At 39.5% G+C, this 25,686-nt stretch overlaps 1 protein-coding gene across 1 annotated transcript in view; it reads left to right on the top strand.

The window, feature by feature from the left end:
• Positions 1-25,686, top strand: part of Hydin (HYDIN axonemal central pair apparatus protein) — a 319,191-nt gene that overhangs the window by 137,086 nt on the left and 156,419 nt on the right. Inside the window, exons 18-21 of the mRNA XM_026399248.2 lie at positions 12,175-12,413; positions 14,946-15,219; positions 17,227-17,370; positions 21,455-21,598. Of these exons, the coding sequence (XP_026255033.2) occupies positions 12,175-12,413; positions 14,946-15,219; positions 17,227-17,370; positions 21,455-21,598 (801 nt within the window). The remainder of the gene's footprint in view (positions 1-12,174; positions 12,414-14,945; positions 15,220-17,226; positions 17,371-21,454; positions 21,599-25,686) is intronic.

Genomic DNA, 25,686 nt, shown 5'->3' on the forward strand with positions numbered 1-25,686 from the left:
AATATATAAAGAACTCAAAAAACTTAACACCAAAGAAAAACAAATAACTCACATCAAAAAATTTAAAGAACTAAACAGACCTTTCTCAAAAGAAGAAATGGCCAACAAATACTGAAAAATGTTCAGTATTCCTATCAATCAGGCAAATGCAAATCACATAGTTAGAATGGCAATCAACAAGAATATAAATACTCATAAATGCTGGTGAGGATGTGAGGAAAAAGGTGTATGCAAACATTATTGGTGGGACTGCCAATTAATAGAACCACAATGGAAAGCAATATGGAGATTCCTCAGAAAACTAAGAATGGAACCACCATATGACCCAGTTATATCTCACTCCTCAGTATTTATCCCAACAATCTAAAATCAGCATTCTATAGGAATGCAGCCACATCAATGTTTATAGCAATTCACAATAACCAAACTATGGCTCAGTGCCCTACAACAGAGGAATGGATAAAGAATATTTGGTATATGTACACAATGGAGTTTTACTCAGCAATCAAGAAAAATGAAATTATGGCATTGACCGGTAAATGGATAGAACTGGAGAACAACCAGCCGGACTCAGAAGGTCAAGAGTTGAATGATTTTACTCATAGGTGGAAGCTAGAGCAAAACAGGAGGAAAATGGGGGAAGACTTCATGAAAATAGAAGGAAGATCAGTGGAATAAAGAGGGGAGGGAGAGGGATGGGAAAAGGGAGGAACTACAAAATGAAATGGACAAGATCATGTTATATACATATATGAAGATACCACAGTAAATTTCACCTTTATGTGAATCTATAAAGCACCAATTATAAAACTATAAATAAACAGAAGGAAGATTGGTAGAGTAGAGATAGGGAACAGAGCGAGGGAAGTGGGCAGGGAAAGAGAAAGTTCTGGGGACTAAAATAGAACAAACTATACTCTGTGCATATGTCAAAATGAGCCCCAATATTATATGTAATTAGAAGGAAATGATAAAAAACATTTTAAAAGGAAGTCATTTTATTTTATTTTATTTTTTACCCTTAACATTATTTTTATTAAGTCATTTTTATTTTATTTATTTATTTATTTATTTTTGAGCAAGCAATCTTGAAGAAATTCAGTACTATACAATTATGGTTAAACAACAACTGTTATTTTGAAATATTATAATATGTTATTTTCTTAAGAGCTAAACTTAATTAAAATAAAGATATCAATGAAATTAAGGAAGACATTTTAGACAGGCAAGTTCTCAAGACAATTACCATCCACATGTCCTTTCTCAGAAGGCTACTGAAGAAAACTCTACCACACTGAAAAAGGCACAGGGTTCAGGAAACAGGAGTCCCAAGGAGGCAACCCAGAGGAACCCACAGGGTGGCCCTGTGTGGCATTCCTGGGTTGCCTGCCATGTCACAGGCCAGAGCCCAGCCTGTCCAGAGGAATTGAGACTCATGGCTCCAGGATAGATTAGTCTCCAAGGAGATGGAACTGATAGAAAGTCTGTGTTCCTGAAAATATCAGGAGGAAGTTTGTCCCTTTGGTGGAGTCTCTGGGACTGAGACCACGATAGATTGAAGACCAAGTAAAGATAATAATTGCCGGGAGCATGTAAGTTGTGGCGGGAAAAACAGAAAATGTAGCCACAGAACACTTTTTATGGCTCATCCATGAATAGTATTTGCATACTCATAATAGTATGAATGCAAATATTTATCTCACCAACAAGTAAGTTTTAGCTATATTAGGAAAACAGGGAGAAGAAAGTAGAGGAGAAAGAAAGAAAACAGAGAGGTATAGAATAGAATTATTATTATCTTCCAAAGATAATGTCCAAACTAAAAAAATTGAGGAATAGAAGCAGGTTAGCTAGCGCAGCCGGTACTAAAAGAAAATGCTCAAAGAACTGGCAGTGGCTGGCTGTGTTCAGGCCCAAGAACTTGAGTCTTGGCAAGATGGTAGAGTGAGTTCAAAGGACTACTGTTTTCCACAGTGTGCCTTTTCTAGAATTTAACATATTGAATTATGTGTATATATACATTTGATAAAAAGTAAAACAAAAAAATTAAAGTCTACCTACTATGCCCCCATTAATGGAGGGACAGATATATATGCAGATATGCTTTTTTTTCTTGTAGTCATAAACTGTATCTAGAAAATGTCATAGAAAACCATTAACAGTAGCTACCTCTGGGGATGGTGACTAGTGACCATTGACAGGCATGAGAAAGATTTTTCACTCTTGGAATCCACCTGAGTTTCACACCCATGTACATGCATTCTTTACTTTAAAAAAGGCTTCTAAGAAAGATATAAATTGAATGTACTGAGGCAGGAAGGCAGAGTTAAAATTAAATGGGCTCTAGAGAGACAATATCCTTTTAGGGAGAGTCCTTCATTTGCTAAATTTAAGTGTGTGTATCTTCTTACTACATCAATAATATTATCCTATACAGCAAATAGGCAAAGAAAAGAGAAATCACTTAGTCGAATTTTTGATGTGCAACTTCTGAAAATTTTCCTGTGAATGAAGTCTCTCTGTGTATTCCTACCCTTTGCCAGCTATTTTCACTCAAGATGTATATTCATCACTTTTAATATGAATTATTAAGGAATGTTCCTCTACAGATCATCTTTACTGACTGATTTTATTGCCTCATATTACTTCAGCACCATTGATTTAACTAACCCTATCCCAGTGTTTCACTGCTATAAACAAAGCTTGTCTTAATTACAGCTCACATCCTTAATTGTTTCCTTTGACTAAATTCCTGGAAACACAATTGCTGTTGTCAAACAACCAAACATAACTAAAAGTCTTAGTACATCTTGTGAATTATCTCCCAGAAAATTTGTACCAATTTATATCCTGTCCTTCCCCCGCACCACCAGTGTCCCAGTGTTGAGGAACACACCTTTCTCTCTCTCTGCCCCTTCTCCCTCTCTCCCAGACTGTTGCCAACATTTTTGTTTTTGCCAAATCTAGCAAATTTTTTTAAAAATTTTATTATTTAAATTTGTGTTTCTTTAGCTTTCTAGTAAAGCTGGACATTTGCATATATTTGTTGACCAACAAGTATTATTTTTGAGCCCTGTCCCCATTCCTGGTACTATGCTGACCAAGGGGAGAGAAAACCAGTAAGTAGAATGGTTTCTTTCTCTGGAGTTCACAATCTCACAAAAGAAATGAGTACACAGACAGGTTGAAATGTGTAAGCACCGAGGAGGAAGTGATTCATTCTTCTGTCAAATGCAAGTTCATCACAGGTGAGAACATTTGAGTGGTGACTTGAAGACTAAGGAGGACAGAGAAATGGGATACATTCCTGAGAGCAGCATATTTAGATGCAGTGATGATGCTTGGCACATTTGGGAAGGGTAAATGACCTGGTATCCTGGGAAGCAACTCTGGAAAAAGCATTGGGGCCCTTTTTATGAAGACTGGTACTATATCCTCCAGATCAGGCAAATCTGGTACCAGTCCTGATTACAGGCTGCCATGTTTGCAGAGGGTCCGGGTGACTTCTCAAAAGGAAGTGAGATCCTCTCCTACCAAGATTCACACAAAATGATGTTTATCTACAGCATTGAAAGTGAGCTTATAGATGGATCAAGCAGGAAAAAAATTGTGACAAACATCCACCATTTTGGGGTCCATGAACTTGTGGAACTAGTATGTAAAGTGTGGAGTGAGTATGTGTGTGCATGCACGTAAATGTATGTGAATTTTCCTGTAGAAAGGTTTGTGGATTTCTCAAAGAGGGTAAAAGATTCTACCACTGATCCGATCTGTGATGCAGGTTGGGGAGGGTGCCAGCAGGAAGTTTGGAAGATAACATGAATGTGCTAAGCACGGTGCTAGATGCTTGGTACCCTTCAAGTAGCACATTTAACAGGTAAGGAAACTGAAACCGAGCTCTTTCAGATTAGCTCAAAGTTACTGGACTACAAATGGCAGAGTCCAGAACTGACCATCAAATCATGTGACTCTAAGACCCACACTTTTAATCATGACCCTGAACTGCCTCTAGCATCAATTGTTCTGCACCTCATCTCTGAATTATCAGTTAATTCTTTTAAGCCGTAAAGTGAGTCACTTAGAGAACTATGTGACTAGAGATACCATTTAGATGACAGAAAGGAGACAGGCCTTAGTGACTCTTCATTGTTCTCATTTCACACACAAAACGTCGACCATCTGCTGAGTTAATAGTATAAACCTGAAGAAATCCCTCACCCTGCATGTTGGTTCCTGTTATTATTTGCTTCCTCTCGTTCCATGGGAGGAAATTCTCGCAGATTTCAGTTGGCAAATGAATTATTTTGAAGAAAAGTGCACAGTACTACTTTTTTCCAGGCCTCATAGCTGCTAGCAATACAGAATAACAGGTCCGTCTGAGGATATTCACACTCTCAGTTATTGTTGATGTGACATGTGCAAACAATAGCCCTCACGTCTACCTTTCATGGTAAATATTAAATACACAATAAGGAAACTCATAAAAGCTCTGGCCTATTTATCTTGGGAGCTGAGCACCGCCTAAGCTGTGCACTGATACCGTATTGCCAAATAAAAAGCAAATGTTATCTTCAGATACGTGAAACCTCAGAGAGAAAGGCTCAGCACTAATCATCAGTGGGCACGGAATTCTAAATTGCCAAAGAGCACGAATATTCCATCTTCACAGCATCATGCACCTGCATGCACACGCTTCCTGATGTGTTATTCATGGTCTGCTGAAATGGTTGGTTTTCCAGCCCCAGTCCACAGAAAAGGCAGAGGCAGCTATTGCTGAATCTTTGATGAAAGACTTGTTTTTATCATCTTCAAAAAAAAAAATATATATATATGTATATTTTTTTTTTTTCGATTCCTGGACAACAAATTACCACAAATTTAGGGGCTTAAAACAATCCTAATAATCTTCTGTATGAGTCAGGAATCCAGGCTTGGGCTGGCTGGATCTTCTCCTTAGGATTGTAAAAGGCTCAAATAAGTATGTTGACGAGCTAAATTTCTTACAAGAGGCTTGGCTAGGGAAAGGCCCATGACTAGGCCCTTCAGATTTCTGGAAGAATCTCTTCCCTTGTAGTTGAATGATGGAAGCCCCTTTCTTGACGGGACTGCTGTCAGCTGCTATGGAGCCACCCACTGCTCCCTGCGACGTGACTCCTCCCATAAGCCCTCTTAGGCTTGGCTTAGCCCCACTAGGAAGAGCCCAGTCTGATTAAAGTCAGCATGTTAAAGTCAACTGATTTGGGATCATAACCATGTCTGCAAAATTCCTTCATGGCAGTGCCTAAATTCATGTTTCTGACTGGAAGTCAGTTGTCCCCCAAAGAGATGGACATCTTCAGAGCCATCTTAGAATTCTGTCTACCACAAGCCCCAACATGGTTCTCTTCCGGCAAGTATTGTGATCTTTTATTTTTTAACAAACACTGTTGAGCCCGTCATGAGGTATATGTGGAGCCTTTTGGACTTCAGTGAAATGGTGGCAATAGCTGTCATCTGTGAGGACCAGATACTGTGCTGAATTTCACATGCCTGACCTCCTTTAGCCATCACCACAACTCATGCAGAAGACACCATCTGTATCCTGAGCTACACAGGAGAAAACCGAGACTGGGCACGGCTGAGTGACACAGTCCAGTCGGGGAAATGGCAGAGCAGGGATCAAACCCACATCCCTTTTCTTTCAGAGCTCTCTCTCCTAACCCAATTCCATTCGTTGTTATCTTTCTGTATTGTGTTTTTTTAAAAGGTTATGAAATGTCCTCCAACACTGCAATGACAACGATCCATCTATGTCTTCTTTAGCCTAAAATTTCCTCTGAATAACAGAAAACGTCACGTAGACTAAGTCCTCCCTAAAAGTGAAGGGCACACCTAAAAGTCAAATACCAAATATACAAATAGATGCTAGAAGTTTATAGCCTGACTTGTAGGGCTGGCTCAGGGCCTTAGCATCAGCATCGTAATGTGCCTTGTTCTTTGGATTCTGTGATGTATTTTTCCGTCTGATTTTTGTGCCAAGCATTGATTAATAAGCTTCATCAAAAAGGAAACTCACCAATTCAGCCCTGGAAAGCAGCTTCAGGTCTTCTTTCCAAAGCGGCTAACCTGTATCAGCAGGAACCAGAATAGCAACGGCGCACATCCCCCGAGTTGACAGGACACTCATGCCATGACATCCTCAAAGCATCACAAATAGAGGACTGACCTGTGTGACTGGCTGGAGGAAGAAAACAAATGGTTGGAGTGGGGGAAATGACATTGGCGTACCCTCTTTTAAATGCATCTCACTGTTTGATGTAAAAAAGGACGAAAATGACATTGATTTATGTCTTTTAAAAATTTGTACTTTTTAGGTATACACAACAGTCGAGTGTATTTTGACATACTACTCATGTGTGGAGTATAACTTATCCTAATTAGGATCCCATTCTTGTGGTTGTACATGATGTAGAGTTTCACATGAACATAGGAGAGTTATGTCTTAATTGTAAGCTGAATCTTAAAAATGAGCAAAATGTAGAACACTCTAAGGCCACAAATTTGGGGAGAAAGCCCAATGGACTGAGCTCTTTTTGCCTAGAACATTCTTATTTGTTCTCCTAGCTATCCTTCCATTTGTCCTAACAACAGATGGATGTGAACTCTGGGCCCAGGACAAGGGGACAAGATTTGAAACACCAAGTTATTCTCCCACTTGAGTCCTTTGCTTTTCAAAAGCTGATATTTAGGAAAGTTGGAGTTGGGAGAATGCCCGAGTTTGTAGTGGTGGACTGAATCAACAAGGTAGTTTTAGCAGAGAGCAGCTAGCAGCTAACCGTGCCCATTTCCCTTTGCTCTGGACTCAGAATTAGACTACATTTCCCAGCCTCCTTTGAGGTTGGGTGTGGCTACATGACTGAGTTCTGGCCAGTGAAAATGGATACAAGTGATATGTTTCACTTCAAGGTTTGGTACTCAAAATCCTAGCACATCACCTTCCTTTCTCCTTCTCCACCTGTTGGCCAGCAATGAACCAATATCCAGAGTATCCTGGAAAGCCACAGAATCTTTTTAGCTGAGTTCCTTGAGTGACTGACTGACTGGAACAGAGGCCCATCCTCACCCACCAATTGGAATTCATTTTAAAGGGCCTTGTTCTTTGGATTCTGTGATATATTTTACTGTCTGATTTTGTGCCAAGCTTGATTAATAAATTATATCAAGAAGGAAATTCACCCACTCAGCCCTGGAAAGCAGCTTCAGGTCTTCTTTCCACAGAAGCTATAAGAAATAAGCTTCCATTATATTAAGCCATTGAGTATCAGAGGTCTTTCTGTTATAGCAGCTATCATTACCTTATCTAAAATAGCTGCTTGGAATATAAAAACTGCAAGTAAGACAGACAAGTAATTCTAAAAAAGGAGAAGGGCTGATTACTCGGGCATGAAAAATCTATTTCCCTGTATTGCTTTGATTGTGTAGGTCAGACTGAAAATGTTATAAGTCAAGGACTCCTATCTACTGCAATAAAAACTTTAGATGAAATGAAGCTAACTTGATCCATTCAAAAATATCTATAGAATATTGAATTTGCATTTATAGCTCTTTTAGAACTCATTTTAGTGCTTTCACTTTGAGAGTGTTAAAAAATTGCAGGGAATAAATTAAGAAAATACATTAGAAATTATTTCTTTGAAACTAAATATGAATAGAATATTGTAGCATCAATTCTTGGAGTTTCTCCTGCCAATAATAATTGACCTATACACCTGAAAATCAAACTTATAAGGATTATTATCTTTTACTAATATATTAACAAACAGTTATAAACAAGGACATTTTAATGTTCTGGAAAGACAGGATTTGCTTACTTCTTAATATTTTAATATTCTGCTAGAGCTAAGTTTGAGTAGGAAAGTTACAGGAGAAATTTGAAAAACACATTGAGTCATGCAAGAATTAGCATATTTTCCACAAGTGCCCTTCAAACATGGACAATTATCATACAAGTATGTCCATCCAAATCCTAGTTTATTTAGTGTAGTATTTGATGTTTAATTGTTTCCCTCTATTTTTATATCCCAAAAGATTCAAAGATCATGAGTAATAATAGACTCTTGACTTAAAGTTAAATCTATAATTTCCATTATTACTGAAGTTAAAATAAAATTTCCTCTCATCATTCATCTACATCCTCATTATATACAATTTATAATCTTGAAAATATTCTTCTTTGCTTTACTTAATTCACTTAAATTTTAAAATGCAATTTACTTACTTCCCATGTAGACTTTCAAACCAGGAGGAAATTTAACTAGCATTCTGGCCTAATACAATTTATCCTCCTTTGCAAATTGGAAAATTGGTATTTTGATTTAAGTATTAGATTGTCCTCGAATAAGTACCTGTGAGCCAGTTCCTAAGAGAATGATCCTTGATTGGGCCTCCCTGACCAGATTCAGTTTCTGAATCTGCACTTAAGCCAGACCTGGATTTTGATAATGTTCCAAGGCACTTACTGAATTTCACCCTGTGAGATTCTGCCTGCCTGCAGTCTCTTAATACTTAACTGCAATATGCAATGTACATTTGCATCAGGTACAGAGATCACTATGCAGCTCTATACCAACTCCAACCCAAGCCTATCAGGAAGTTTCTGATTTACAGCCTCCGTTGCACCTGAGCCCCATCCAGTTACATGTCGTCTCGTGTTTCTCCTTTCGTTCTTTTCAGTAGACATACACCATGGGAATTAAATGGAAGAAAGATGTTTTTAGCCTGGGATGTCCTCCAAAGTCCAGCTTGGAAGTAAATTTTACATTTGGTTTTAAATATGCCATTTTCCTCCATATGCTTTATTTTGAAGGGCTTCTTCTGAGTCACTATGCTTGGAAAAGTAAGGGAAACCAAGGAGGATATACCAGGGAACCATTGAGCTCTTCTCCAGTGAACTGGAGAGTTTGGCTTTTCCCCTGACTCATTATCCTGGAAGTTTTTAGATAATCTCCACAGCTCCTCTTTTTTAGATTTTTTTCCTGATACAAATTGGTAATCACTGAATATTTTCTGTGACGATCAATCCACACATTACTTCTGAGTGGTGTGTTCCCCAAAATAAACAGAACTGGCAGAACTGATTTAGAGGAAATAGCAATCAAAACAGGGAAAGGATGTTTCTTATTAATTTTGAGATAATTGTTTATATATACAATTAGAGTAGAGTAAATTAGAGTTTTTAATCAATAGCATAATGTAATTAGGAACACACCACTTGGTAATTAAGTCTAATTTCACATTTGGTGGAAAATGAAAATGTGTGTGATATATTTGTCTCAATCCAAGGGTTCCAGCATCCTCTGCTCTGAAAACCACTGTCAGCCCAGCTCCTTCTGACTTGTATTTTTATTGTCTAGGTGTTGGTCTCCCCGAATGCCATCACTGTCAGCTCCTTAGGGAAAGATAATATGCTTTGGGCATTTTTGTGTTGTGGGAAATACAAAAGTGGACCACAGGGTCATTGAATATATATTTATTATATTTATTTGAAAAGTCCTAAAAATAATTTGCTGATCAAATTTGCAGAAACCTAGAGGGACTAGGAAGAGCAGCTAGAATGGTGAATATCATAATCATGATTGTAAAATCTCCCAAGGGGATAAAAACCTTAGAAGAAGAAATATAAAATACCAAGACCTGAACCCTAAAATGCAGAAACCAAAATTCAGAACGTAATGTGTGTGTTTAACAGCATATTATATACAGCTGAAAAAGGAATTAGTGAACTGGAAAATAGATCAGAAGAAACCATCCAAGATGAAGCACAGAGAGCAAAATGCAGATAGGAGGATAGGAGAGTGTGTAATAGGAAGTCACATACGTGTATAAATGGAGTCCTCAGAATTGAAGGAAGAGAATGAGTCCGAAGCAATATTTAAACAGACAATGGTTGAGATAATATTTCAGAAATAAAAGATATCAAACCAAAGACTCTGGAAAGATAGCAAATTCCAAGCAGAATATTAAAATATATTCAGACCTGGATATATTACAGTAAACCTCCACTGTAAGCATTCAAAGACAAGGAAAACGTCATCAAAACAATCTAAGAGATCACCATCAATGAAGCAGAAATTATGTTTTAAACTTGAATAAACTGCTTCTTTTTGAGAGGATGCTGTTGTGGGTGCAGCGGAGCACTGTCCTGCCCGCTTCTGCTTCTGACTCACCGATCTTCTCTCTTGCCGAGAAACAGGTCAGTCAGGAAGCCATGCCAACCAAGACTTTGAGAATCACCACAAGAAAAACACCTTGTGGTGAAGGTTCCAAGACATGGGATCTTTTCCAGATGAGAATCCACAATCGACTTGTTGACTTGCATAGCCCTTCCGAGATCATTAAGCAGATTACTTCCTATAGTATTGAGCCAGGAGTGGAGGTTGAAGTCACCATTGCAGATGTCTAAGACCACTGTTTTAATAAATTGATTTTCAGTTGTTAAAAAAAATGCTTATGGCATGAGTCATTTTTTTTTTCTGATTTGATACTGTACCCTTACTTTGGAGCTTTATTTATGATGTAGAAGGTTTTCTTCCAAAGAGGTAGATTCAATTTACCATATATAGGTCCAAAGAAGTACGCTAAAACCCAGTGTGTAAAAGGTCCAAAGAAGCACATCTCTGCCACAGTCTCACTGGGCACAAAATAACTGAGCCACCACCAAGCCTTGTAGATTCAAATAGCAACTCTTTATTCCCGAACTCTCACGGACACTCTTCCCACACTTCCCGTGAACACACTGCCTCTACCTGGCTCCACACACCAGTTCTCTCAGAACCCCGGGAGAACTCAACAGGAACTCCAAAGAGCAGGCGCCTGAGGCAGCAGGATATGCCCTAATCCTGGAGCCACCCTATTCCCAGCAGGATCCACCCTAAACCTGGAGCCACCCTAATCCCTGAGCAGGGTCACCTTTCAACCCAAAAATGCCATGCGTCATTCCTACTTGGCTATGGCTCTCAGCACCTCCCCCCTTCTGTTTAATTAAACAACAAGCAATGTGGATTAGGGACCGTGCCTGTTAGGTTGTCCAGTTCAACTTATGGTCCTTACCCGTCATCAGATGAACTGACCTCTAGGCGTCAGCCTCTTGTCTTAGTTGGTACCACTTCAATTGGATCATACCCGTCACTGACTACCGGTCCAGCACATCTCTACAGCATATAAAAAAGATATGTCTAATAATTTGAGTTGTTAGACAAATTAAGAAAGAAGTAAGTTATCTGTCATCAAAGCTAATATATTATTCCTTTGTCAAATATTTATTAAATACATACTATATACTTGGCATAGCTATAGATGCTGGGGACATATCTGTGAGTAAGCAAATGCAAACAAAAGTCCAAGTTCTTTCTATGTTTGGATTATATTGTAGTACAAGGAGACAGACATTGCCCATGGTAACTAATTCATGTTAGAAGATGGTAAGTAAAAAGGAGAAAAACAGAGCGAGGTAAAAGTGGCCAGATTTTCTGAGGGTGGGTGTACACTTTGAAAGGTGATGGTCAGAGTCAGCGTTATTGAGAGGAATTGTTTTAACAAAGAGGAGTGAGCTTGGAAGATTTAAGCAGTTAAAGGGAATGAGTTGGTAGAAGTCACTTCCAACTGCACAATTCATTCACACCATATATTTCAAATTCTTTGGGATTTTAGTCATTGACATTCTATTAATTATTATGAAGTAGAAGAAATCAAAGTAACTTCCTATATCCTGCTTATTAATAAAAGCTGTCCATCTTCACTATAATACTAGAAGCTTTGCATTTGAAAACATTTCTTTTAAAATTCTAAATTCCATAAAAATTTCTGTTACTATCTCAGAATTTGGAGATTAGAGCAGATAATTAGTCTAAGCTAGTTAGTGAACTGGGTTGTCATCATGGGAAAGAGATGTAAAGAATCTTCACAGAGCATTCAAAAGTAGAATCGGAGGTTTACTCCTCAGAATCAGATTGCTTTTTGAAAAAAGAAAAGCCAACAAACATACAGCTGCTTTGATTCCAAAAAAAAAAAAAAATGATGTTTGTCTCTGATGTTGAATTCTGTGGTACCAGCCATTTGAAGTACAGAGGGCTTTGACATGTGCCGAATGAAAAGCCAAGAATATCTTCCCTGTTAACTTGTAGTCTTGTGTTGCAGGCACACGAAAAGTCCCTTTGGACCATTGAACCCAATGAAGGCACAGTTCCTGCAGAAGGAGATTTTCCACTGACATTGACTGCCAACCTGAATGACATTCTGACGTTCAAAGACACAGTCATTTTGGAAGTTGAAAATAGCAACACGTTTCGGATTCCTGTCCAGGCTTCAGGAATTGGTTCTACCATTGTTTCAGATAAGCCCTTTGCTCCAGAACTCGACCTGGGAGCGCATTTTAGGTAGGGAGATATCATGGACCTGTTTTTATGGATATCACGTATGTTACGGAAGCTGGACATCACCCCTACTTTAGAAAACTGGCAAATAGAACTGACCTCTTCAGTCCCTCTTGTGTACCATCCTCACTTTCCCCCATCCTGTAGGCTACCTCGGCCACAAGAAGGTGTTTCCTAGTCATAGGTTGGCTACACTCTCTAAGCTATGTCACTCTACCCCAGAGAAGGGGATCATTTGGAGGAAGTGCACTTTCTCTCAAACTTACAAGGAACTTCTCTGTGACGAATTGGACTCTCCACCATGATTTCTCCTCTTTGATTCCAATATATCACTAATTCTTCTCCATACAGATGCATCTTAGTGGTAACCTAAATAGAGTATATCTAGGAAGTAAAAAAAAAAAGTTATTACAAATATATTGTATCAGGTCTTACAAAGCTAGTAGCTTTTTTGGTATTATTTCTACTTGCCTCCCCACTATAGTGCCAACAATTGAGATGGCTTCAATTGACTTGAAAAGCTAGAGTGTCTAAATATCTAAATAAAAGATAGTAAAGTGTAGACACCTTCAAGCGTACAATTTAGTATGGACATAAAAAGTATGAGTTTGAATGCTTAGGTCAGAGGATATGTGTGGGGATTTATTCCTGGTTCCTTGAGGGAGGCATGCGTTTATCAGTACTTGACTCCTGGGGCTGGCACCTGTCTGTTGTATTACTGTGAACACTTTACTGTGAACAGTTATATTTTTTGAGTCAAGTAGATATAAAAATCTCCCTCTCTGCTTATTGTCCATAAGCTAGGGAATTTTGTCACTGAAATCTCATGCTTCTGTTTTTAAATTCCTTCAAGTACACCCAAATCTAATTACAGAAAACAATATACTGCAAACTAGATCTAATTACATGTTCTTCTTAATCTACAAATAGTGTCGAATAGCCCCCAAAGGATATTCCAACACTTGCCTGGAATTGGAGGGTTAGCTAACCATTCACTATGAATATACAAGCAAACTGTAGTTGTTAGCTGCTGATTTCCCCTCTGCCCAAACACTATTGTTATTCTTTTTTTTTGACATAAAATCATGCCAGCAATTGCCAAAAGAATCCTCAAAAATAAGAAGGGTAAACTGCAGCCCACTGCCTACTTCTATAAATAAAGTTTTATTGGCACACAACCACTATGTCCCTGGCTTTCACACTATAGGAGTTGGGTAGTTGTGACAGAGACCATGTGGTCTCAAAAGCCTAAAATATTATGATTGTTATTCAGCCCTTTACAGAAAATGTTGGCCAACCCCTGGTCTAATAACATACCCATATGCTCCCCTTTCTAATTGCAATTTTTGGGGCAATTCTCTTAAATTTTCAGATGTTCTATTTCTTTATAAAATAAGAGCGAACATACTTATGATGTCTGTGTTTCTATGATTATTGAAAGATATACTGTAAAAACGAACAGATGCCCTATCTAGTTTATAAACAGTATATATTACATTATACCATTGCCCACAAAGTTAAACTTCCAGGAAAAGATATTCCATTGGGCATATCCTGTAGATACATATTGAGAGAGAAGTGTTTTTACCTGACAACTGGTAAATATTTCTTCTGATTATTTATTTGCTGCTTCAACTTACTAATTAGACATGATGTCATTTCCTAGGAGCAGACAGGATGAAATCTCCAAGCCTAATAAAAATGTAAAGAATAAAAACAGTCTTGAGATAAGATTTTTTCCTAAAAAAAAAGAAAAGAAGCCTATACATCAGTTTTTTTTTAAATCTCAGACAAAAAAGTTTGAATCACCACTAAGAACTTAGAAATCCCAGTCTCTACATAGAGCCAGGCAGTCAGGAGATCCTTAAAAAGTATTTGTGGAATAGACAAAGGAAGGAAGGAAGGAAGGGAGGGAAGGAGGAGAAAGAAGCTTATTGAAAGCGAGTTGGTCTGAGGAGAATGCCCAGTCTAGAGGGTGTGCCGGCCCACTTTTATCCATTCCCCCTGATCTCTGCTAAGGCCTAAGGAATATGCGTTGCTTCTCCTCAAAGTGCTCTCAACATGAGCCACCAGCACAAGACTCTCCACTCACTCAGTGGAAATTTCCCCAGCACATTTTGAAATATGCTTCTCCTTCAGTCAGTATTTCACTTTGCTTCACTCCTCACAACCATTTCTCGTTAGTTAGAGTGCTTTCCACATGAACTGTGTCCACGTGCCCTGTAACCGGTTTGCTTGGCTCTCTATGGAAGACTAGGGGTGGACGGGGTCACTTCCCCACAGCCCCACACCTAATGGTTGCAACTCTGGGACCAGATAAGGTTCCCAGCTCGAAATCCGGGGGCCTTTTAGTACATACCACCTTGCTCCATCACTGTGATCGCTCCTAGTAGTGGCCTATATTTATTTAATTTAAAAGGGAGGTCTTATTTTCTTCTCACTTTTTAAGTACTTCTGGAGGAGTTAATTCCAAGGGTATAGAACTGAGCATAACGTCCCTAAATGGAACCTTCTCAACACCTACCTCTTTTCCAGCCTGGATACCCACTATTACCGCTTCAAGTTGACCAATAAGGGACGTCGGATCCAACAGTTGTTCTGGATGAATGATGATTTCCGTCCCCAGGAGAAGCTGTACAAGAAGGGACAGATTAAGAAGAGACATGCTGGCCGTCGTCCCCAGCCCAAGGACTCCCAGGAGCCCAGGGATCTAGGAAGCCCCGTGTTTCAGATCCACCCTGTCCGGATGGAGCTCTACCCAGGCCAGACAATAGATGTGACCCTTGAAGGCTATTCTGCTACTCCCAGGGTAAGAGGACAGAACATTCAGAAGCTATTTTTTCTCCTAAATAACCCTTTGCTGTATTGTATCTATTTCTAAGGAGAGTCCCTTGACATTTATCTGAAAAAGGACATGGTTTCTCAAGGATCGTATATAGCACTGAGTTGCTTACCAAGGCAGCATCCACTGCTTTCAAGGTTTAGCTCTGCTCCATTTTCTGCTTGTTTCTATAGCTACCATGAGCCTAAACTCAGAGGACCATTTAAAGCAGGTTCTCCTTCCCAGGTAAACAGTGAAGAGCCAGCAAATCTTTGATACAGGAACATCAGTTTTCAGTCAAGGCAGTTTTTTCCTATTAACACAGCAGTATTAATTTAACATTTATTCAAAAAAGAATATTTTTATAGCTACTCTGGGATGCCTCTTCTATCCAGGTATGACAACACCCCTGGCTTTTTCCCTTCCTGTCTGACTGTAACAGCATCACATTTGAAACATAATAGTTTATATGTCAATGAAACAGCCATGTTTATTTTGAGCAGCTCAGGTGTTTTTGCTCTTATTTACATTATCACCATACATTCAGCTTAAAACATTTAAGCAATTCCAAACCATGTGTCTTTTTATTACGTCCCCTCAGGGAGTTTAGAAACCACCAAAAACTTAAAAGAAAGGATTTTAAAGTCACATTAGTATTTCTCCCAGGCTGGAGATGTAGCTCAATAATAGAGCACTTGCCCAGGATTCACAAGGCCCTGGGTTCATTCCCTAACACTGGGGAAAAAGGTTCTCCTGTCCTACAAATGCAGATTTTATGAGTGAGAAACTATGCTTGCTTAAGCTCCTGCTTGTGTCACCAGAGTAGGAGATGATACTGAATTTTCTCCTAATGAAGTAGGAAGCAATAAGAAATTTGTCTCCCAGAGACAAGATGACAAAGCTGGTCTGTTGCTTGGTCTATTGCTGGGGTCACATGTTTCATTTTATTGCATTTACATGATTTTTTCAGAGAGCATTTTCAGGTAGAATATATCCTCAATGCAAAAAAAAAAAAAAGTTATCTTTCATTACAGAGTCTCCCTTTCTCTGTCACTTGGGATTCCAGCCAACTTTTAGAATATGTGCCATGTGGCAAACACTGTGCCGGGCACTGAGGAGGCAAAACACGAGTAGAACACAGCCGCTTATCTCAAGACACTCACTGTCTATAGCAGGAGCCCGTTTATAAGGGGACTATCAAGAGTTTTTATGCTTTTAAAAGGAATTACATCTGAGCTACTGGAGGACTAAATTCAGTTTAAGATTTACTGAGAGCTTCCAAATCATGCCATGTAGTTGAATTCACTTTTGGTACAAACTATTCATGATAGAAATTCAATTTTGTTCCCTTCTACTTTATAAAAATTGGGACACCTTGGTTCCAAAGAAATGTTCATTTCTAAATCATAATTTTTAAATATATAAGTCTGAAAGGCAAAATTAATCCAACCACAGTTTCCAACTAGTTTGATAAGAAATCTTATAACTACCATTGAACTGTAAGCTCTATGAGGGATTTTATTATTTTTTTATTTTTATTTTTTATTTTTTGGTACTGGGGATTGAACCCAGAGGTGCTTAACCACTGAGTCACATCCCCAGCCTTTTTAATATTTTATTTAGAAATAAGGTCTCACTGAGTTGCTTAGGGCTTCACTAAGTTGCTGCCTATGAAGGATTTTTTTTATCTGTTTTGGACACACAGCCCATAAAACATCTCCTGTTGCATAATAATAATAATAATAATAATAATATGTATGTATGTAAATTGTGTCCTGAGGGGTAGTCAAAAATAAACAATTCATCAAAGCCATATTTAACCAACCAGAACATAATTGTGTGATAGAGAGCAATCCCTAAAATGCACTATTCGAGGAAATATGCTCTTCCCTCATGTCCTTGGGCAAGTAATTTGGAATCGGTTTGCTCTTGATGGGTCATTAAGTTTTCTGAGTTAACAGTTCTTTTGAAAATGCTGGTGTATCTCGTCTGCAGATAGTCAAAGAAAAGCTGGTGTGCCATGCCATCATTGGGGCCCAGAAGGGCAAGAGCTTGGTGATGACCGTGACTGTCATCTGTGAATTTATAGCACCTCTTATCCAGCTCTCCACCAAGCAGCTCCTATACCGACTGGAGAAGGTCAGTTGGGCTGTGCTAGGGAGGGTCGGGTGCTCTGACTGGGGCATCAGCATATCCACATTTTCATTTTGGAAGCTAAATTAACTGGAATCCTGTCGCAGCCATTACCCAGCCAATATTTTTTAAGCTTCAGAAGCCAGTATGTCTTTAACTGAAAATTCTGAATCTAAACCTGCAATACAATCCTTTGCAATGAAAATTCTATTTCCTTCATTCCTGATGTGGAAGACTAGAGTGAAGGGGCATTCCGGTGCACTGAGAATGCTTTTCTGTTCAATGAATGTTCTTTTTTCTTTAGGTAAAATGAATATCACAGTAGAGAAAGGGTTGGAATATAATTATCCATAATTATAATAATCAGTAAGAATAGATACCACTTATTGATTAGAATGGCTGGGCCTTGAGTCATGTTCATTATTTGCATTTTCCAAATTATCTCTCACAAACCCCTATGCAGTAGACTCTGTTATTATTCTCATAAAAATTAAACTATGTAGACTACCTAACACTGCTGAAGAACAATCAAATTATATGATTCAGTCTCTTCAATTTATATGGCTCTGTGTGTCTGTGACTTTGTATAGCCATTAAGGTCAGGCGATAAATGGGAGAGTCAGGGGCCAGGTGTGTGAGGGGAATGGCTGCTGCCCAGGGCAGGGGTCCAGTTGGTGAAGGAGTGGATGAGGCATCACAGTAGACTTGATCTACTCCTAGACAAGTTTCCATCCTAGAATTATTTACCACTGAAAACAGGCATGTATGAAATGTCGCTTCTGAGTCAGGGACTGCGCTAGTGCTGAAAGTCTGGTGAACAAGACGATATCATCAAAGCCAAGAGACTTGTCGAGAGGTCATAGACTATAAATGAATTAGCAAAATGTAATTGTTATAAACATTGCGATGAAGAAGAGTTGTGTGGTACCGTGAGCATATAGAGTGGGAGACATGGGCTTATCTGTCCATTATTTGTCCATGTGGGCACAGTGCCTCAAGTTGAGACTTGAAGTAAAACTAGAAGTTCATCTGGTGACGAGGAAGGGGGAAAGAGTTATAGGCAGAGGGGACAAGTCATGAAAAGGGCCTGAGCTAGGAAAAGGCCTGGTGAGATGAGGAACTGAAAGGGCCCCCCTGGACAGAGAAGATGCCAAGAATGGTGGGAGATCTCTGGAGGGAAGCCTGGGGCCAGGTGTGTGTGGCACCTGAGAGGCATGCCATTGGAGGGCTTCGGGGAGGAGAGTGACACAGTGATATTTATTCATTGAGATAGTCATGCTGGCAGCTGAGCAGAATTGTTAACAGGCCTTTCATGTATTGGACTCTTTGTCAGGAGCTAGATAGGCAGCAAGGAGGATCATCCTTCCCTCATGATGCTCACAGCCTACTGGGAAGACCAAGCATTAAGGAAGCCATCGACCCCCTGAGTGTCTACACTATCATACAAAAGTGCTGGGGATGGCAGTGCCTAACCAGTCAGTGCCTAACCAAGGTGGAGGAATGCACCTTGGGTTCCTTTCATTATCTGGAGAATTGCAGGAGGGTGTTCAAGACCAGCTATTCTGATAGCGGATATTTTGTTCATTAAAATAAAAATCTACTGAGCACCACCATGGATAAGGTGCTGTGTTAGGAGATGAAGAGGGGAGCTCATGGTCCAGTAAGAGAGTTGAGATGTAGTAATTCAGTTCAAATCAACAATCGTTTGGGAGTGTATTAGACACTTACAATGTACAGGGCAGGAAAGACCCAGCAAAGACCCTGGCTTAGCAGACTTGGGAGAAGGTGGGCATTGAGGAAGTAAAATAAGGCTTTCGGTGACAGCCCAGCTACACAAGAAGCTAACAAGCTTCATGAGGCATGCAGAAAGAAATACTAGGAGAATTCCTACTGCAGTTATTAAGTTTCACTGCTCTGTCTTAAATTCTTCCTTTGTAAATAATCAAGAAAGATATTTATTGGCCACAGCAGCCCTGAATTTGATGGCATCAAATTCTCTCTGAATGCAGCTATTCAGAGAAAATTCAGGGAATATTTATTGAATAACTATTCTGCGTAAGACATTGTATGTTAAATATTCAGCTTAGTTTCTTATGAGGTTTTTCTCAACCCATAAAATAAAAAAATGTGATTAATGCTCCTTTTCTTCTCTTGATATCCTTATGCCTTTTGGCAGGGGGAAGGGTAGCATATTTTGCTTCAATGTCTACTGTTTGAGTTTATAGGTATATTAAAATATGCAAATACTCTGAATACTGCAGTAACTTCTTGTTGAATTAAAAAGGGAATTGAGCCACAGCCCCCTGCTGTTTGTTTTCATCCTTCTCTCCTTCCCCCAACATCAGAAGCTTGAAATTTTCTCCTACCACCATATTTTTCATCGTTCATTTCCTGCTCAGATTTAATCCATATCAGGAATGGGGAAGAAATGCGGCTTCATTACTGGAGTGTGCAAGGGGACCGGTTAGGTCTTGGTATTCTGATTTAATTGTCTAACACCCAATTATCTGTTCTGCCTCTGTGCTGTCAGCTCGAGGCAGGGCATCTGATTTAGAATATAATGATACGTGCCTCGTCTCTGCAAAGGGCTTTTCTGTGACTGCTTCCTCAGGTCTGATCTACTTTATAATGACTGTACCATTCACAAGCCACGGAGACGAGACCACATCTCTGTGGGATTGAAAAGGTCAATTGAAACTTCCAGCCCCGTTTGCTTCATGAAGTTCTAGCAGCAAGCTCTGTCGGCTGATCTTCGGGGAGACAAACCGCCCAGAGAGAAGGGGTCATTTTAAAATAGACCAGCTTCTCATGGCTTCAGCTCCTTCTCATCACTAACCTCTGAAGGGCCCCTTGCCAAAACCAACCAAGTGTGGCTTCTTCACTTCAAAGCCATCTGCAGTGACACAGCAGCCTTCAGGGAAGGTCACTGGGTAGACAGTTCTCCATGCCGCCTGTTACCTAGTAGGCCCAAATGTGCGGCTTCGTACCCCCTCTAAATGGCAAGACGCAACCTGCAAATTCAAAGGCAGTCAATGTGCTACCCATGTTACCACCAGAGGGGGAGGAATCAATAGCTGGCCTCACATGGTAAATGCCAGACCGTACTCCTGAAATAACCTGGGGCATACACGAGGAGGTAATGGGGTACTATTGAGAAAGGAGACTCGAGGCAGAATATGCTGGCCACCCAGGCTCACCCAAGGCTGGAGGACCCAGGAACCACAGTGGAAGGAAGACTTTTCTGGACAAACACTGGAAAAGGGAGTCAGATCCCAGTATGAAAACAGGACTTAACTAAAATTAGAGCAAGGAGGAAAGGTAAGTCAAATCACAGAGGCCTGGCAAAAGAGGCTAGAGTGACAGGAAGAGCCAGGAATGGTTGGAAGCAAGTTCTCTTTGGAGGCCAGATGTTCAGGTTTCTGGTCTCCTCCAGCTGATACTAAAGGACCCCCCTTTCCAGTGCACAAGAGAAATAATGTGACCCTAACATCTGAATGAAACAATCCAGTCTGACCAGAAACTTCTAGCTTAAGACCCAGTTCAGATGCTTTCTCTGGCATAAAGTAAAATATCTTATAGACTAACAAAGTGAGGAGATGTTTCTAAATCAACTGTCCTGTTGGTATCAGGAAAAATTTACAGGAAATAGTTATAAGCATTTGTCAATGTAACAAGATAAGTATGTTTGCAGATTGGGTATTTTAAGTATAGAAAAAGTGTTATATAAGGTAAAAATGTTTAGCTGCTACAGTGATATCTAGATTCACAAGATATCACTTGTGTGTTAGACTACTTTATGACGCTATGGAAAGTTCTATGTAATAATTATATCTGAAGCATAGCTTCTCCAGGTATTTTCAGGTGGGCAATAAGAGTCAGAAATCTCATCCTGTTTTCTGGGTTATGCAGATTCTCTCTTTCGGGAGTCCACTGTGTAACATTCCACATGATTTATCTAAATTTCTACCAGGGGAGACATAAATATATAAGGGGAGAGCACTAAGCTTGTTAACAATGAATGTGTGACTTTTGTTGCCAAAGGCTTGTTATACTAACCACAACTTGGTTTGCTTCTTTTTTCCTTTTCCAGAAACCTAACAGTGCCTTGGAAGCTGATTACCAGCCCTTGGCCATAAAGAACATTTCCACTCTGCCTGTGAACATGATGCTCTCAACAACTAGACCCTTCTTTATATGTGAGACTGATAAATCCCCGTTGTCCACAACGTCTGAGGTAATGATGGGGTGGGGATGGGGGCTGTGTGTGTGTGAAAAGGAAGAGAATAATAATGATACACTGCCTAACTGGTTCAGAAAAAAAAATTAAAAGATCTGGGAAACCAATAGGAAAAAATATGGAAAACAAAATAAATAAACAAATTACAACAGCAGTCAGCAGGAGCACCATCATTAATGGTGTGAGAACCTCCCCACCTCCCAGAATGAAGCCATTCTACAGAAAGCCATGACTTCCTACTAGTGGTAATAAAGAGCTTTTAGTTCTCCTTCAAATCCAACCAAAACCCCATACTCAAGAAAATGAGGAAACAGCCAAGCCCAGTCTCCACTCCAGCAAGCCTGTGTCCATACGCTGAGAATCCAAACCAGGCTGATGGAGGAGGCTGGGAGCTCACTGCTGCCACCTCTGGGACAAGAGGTAGCATTCTCTAAACAACCCTTCAAGACAGTCCCCAGGGTCCTTTGCTGGACAGGAGGACACCAGTGAGAATGGTTGGCCATGGCCAAGTGACACTGCAGAGCAGTAGGAAAGGAGGACCCGGGGGAAACAGCCCCCACGCACCATTTTGCTCCATTCTCCCCTCCCAGGAGACAGCTGGTGGAGAATGGATGGGGGGAGCAAGGCAGAGCAGGCAGCACTCTGGAGCTCTCAGAAGAGGGAGTGTGAGAGTTTGGGAGATTTTGCGGCAGCTACACTCAGAGAGGTGGATCTTCAGGGAGAGTGAGGACAGGCATTTGGTGAGAGGTGCTCGTGCCAGGTTGTAAGCTGCGCTGCCCTGCACCCTCCTCTGCTCCTCCCCAGGGATTCTTTGAATAAGTGGGTCTTGTTCAAGTATGAGGGGGAAAGCCAGCGAACATCTCTGAAGGAGACAGAAAAGAGGAAATGGTCCTAAGCAAGAGGAGAAGAAAACATAACACTTGTGCAGAAACTTGAGGGATTCTGTGTGCACCAGAACCACCCAGAAAGTGTGGACAGCTGGCCTCTACCCGCAAGATGAAAATAGTCATTGTTTTGTTTTTTTAAGAAATTGATGGGGCTGTGTCCCTGTATTATGCTGTTTTAAAGTCCTTTGGGTATAGGCCAAGGAGAGGGATAGCTGGGTCAAATGGTGGTTCCATTCCCAGATTTCCAAGGAATCTCCATCCTGCTTTCCATATTGGCTGCACCAATTTGCAGTCCCACCAGCAATGTATGAGTGTGCCTTTTTCCTCACATCCTTGCCAACACTTATTGTTTGTCTTCATAATAGCTGCCATTCTGACTGGAGTGAGGTGATATCTTAGAGTAGTTTTGATTTGCATTTCTCTAATTTTAAGAGATTATGAACATTTTTTCATATATTTGTTGATTGATTATATATCCCCTTCTGAGAAATGTCTGTTTAAGTCCTTGTCCCATTTATTGATTGGGTTATTTGGTTTTTTTGGTGCTTAGCTTTTTGAGTTCTTTATATACCCTAGAGATTAGTGCTGTATCTGATGTGTGAGGGGTAAAAATTTGCTCCTAAGATATAGGCTCTCTATTCACCTCACAGATTGTTTCTTTTGCTGAGAAGAAACTTTTTAGTTTGAGTCCATCCCATTTATTGATTTTTGGTTCAAGCAGCACAATTCACAATAGCTAAACTGTAGGGCCAACCTAGATGCCCTTCAGTGGATGAATGGATAAAAAAAAATGTGGAATATATACACAATGGAATGTTACTCAGCAATAAAAGAGAATGAAATCATGGCATTTGCAGGTAAATGGATGGAGTTAGAGAAAATAATGCTAAGTGAAGTAAGCCAATCCCAAAAGACAAATGCCGAATATTTTCTCTGATATAAGGTGGCTGACTCATAGTGGGGTAGGGAGGGGGAGCATGGGAGGAACAGACAAACTCTAGATAGGGCAGATGAGTGGGAGGGGAAGAGAGGGGGCAGGGGGTTAACAATGATGGTAGAATGTGATGGACTTCATTATCCAAAGTACATGTATAAAGACACAAATTGCTGTGAACATATTTTAAACAGAGATATGAAAAATTGTGCTCTATATGTGTAATAAGAATTATAATGCATTCTGCTGTCATGTTTTTAAAAAATAAAATCAATTAAGAATGAAATTTAAAAAAAGAAATTGATGGAAATGTTTGAGGAAGTCTCATGCCTCTGGTGTTATCAGTGTTGGTACCCCAGAGGAAGACCCCTCATTCCCCATTTTGGTATCTGGGGTATATACCCACAGCCTGATCATCTCCTCTCTGTCCAAGGAAACTGTTCAGGAGACCAACTTGATGACAAAATTAATAAGTTGGAGCCTCTGGCTTGTTGAGATGTCAGGGTGGATCAGGACCTAGTTTCTTATAATACAATTTCACCTTTTATGTTATTTGTACATATAACCTTAATAAAAGCACATGTGTACTTTAAAAAAAAAAGAGCTTTCACAAATCAATAAGAAAAAATACCAACAATTCATCAGAAAAATAGGCAAAGGAAACGAGCATAGGATTCACAGAAAGAAAAATAAAGTGGCTTTTTTTTTTTCTTTTTGGCACTCGGGATTGAACCCCGGGGTGTTTAACAAATGAGCCACTTCCCTAGCCCTTTTTTATTTTTTTAATTTGAGATAGGGTCTCACAAAGTTGATTAGAGCCTCACTAAGTTGCTAAGGCTGGCTTTGAACTTTCAACCCTCCTGCCTTGGCCTACCGAGTCGCTGGGATTACAGACATGCACCACTGTGCTCTGCTCTAAAATTACTTTTCTAAAAAAATATTTTTTAATAATGTTGTTGTATTTTTTTATATCTTTATTTGTTTTGTTTGTATGTGGTGCTGAGGATTGAACTCAGGGCCTCAAACATGCTAGGCAAGCACTCTACCACTGAACTACAGCCCTAGTCCCTCTAAAATGACTTTTAAGCATGTAAAAATATGCTCAACTTTATTCATCTTTATTCATATAAATACATTTATAACCCATCAGATTGGAAAAGAACAAAACTTGGGTAGTGCTCAGCGTTAGGGAAAGCATGTGGAAACAGACGTTCTCATATAGTGTGGGGCAGTGTACCCTGGACGGTAATATGGCAGTAGGTATCAAGATTTTAAATGTCCATGCCTTTGATCTGGTAATTCCACACTTAGGAATGTATACTACAGACACAACATATGAGATGACATGTATTTATTTATTGCAACATTGATCATAAAGATAAAAGATTAGGAGCCAACGTCCTTCAGTGGGAGATGAGCTAACTAAGTGACGGCAGAATTATATGATGGAATTAAATGCAGCTACTAGAAAGAATGAGGCAGCTCCCTTCTCTCCCAGTGAGAGAAGTAAAATACAGAACAGTGTACCTAATATATTCTCATATGTGTAAAAGATAAGAGGAAACATGTAAATGCGATTTTTATGTCCCTAGAATATGTCTACCAAGATAGACAAGACATTTGTAAGCTTGGTCACCTCACAGGAGGGTAAAGGTAGAGCAGTGATTTCCTTTTCATTGTTCTTATTCAAAATATAACTGAAATGTATTTTAAAGATTTTTAAAACCAATGCCTGGGGCAAAATAACAGAGAACATTCAAGAGTGAAAAATATCTTAATAGAGTCACAGGACTCATTGGTAACCAAGGAATTCTGTGGCATCAAAACAGAAAACAACACATCAAAGAGATGTTTTATACTAACCTCAGACTTCAATAATTCAATGCAAAATGACAATGAAGCAATGACTGAAGAATTTTGAGGGAAAGTTTGGCCCATGAGTTAAGAGAATCCTTTAAGAATACTCAACAAACAGGCACTCTCAGGATGCAAGGAATCATCAAACAAGCATTCATATTGATGAATAGCCAATTTGATGAAGAAACAATTTGCCAATGAAACACGACCATCCAGAAGAATTAAATAAGGTCTTGAGGGATGATTTTTTTTAAAAAAAACTGTGAGGAAGACTGATAGGAAGCACTCAGTCCATTTAACTGAAATTACACAACTTGGGCAGCTGGCATTTAAGGGCAGAAGGTTTTCAACCCCAGCTTTTTAAAACTCACTGTAACCAAAAAAAAAAAAAAAAAATTGAGTTAGGC

The sequence above is a fragment of the Urocitellus parryii genome, chromosome 15 (genome assembly GCF_045843805.1).
Source record: "Urocitellus parryii isolate mUroPar1 chromosome 15, mUroPar1.hap1, whole genome shotgun sequence".
NCBI lineage: Eukaryota > Metazoa > Chordata > Mammalia > Rodentia > Sciuridae > Urocitellus > Urocitellus parryii.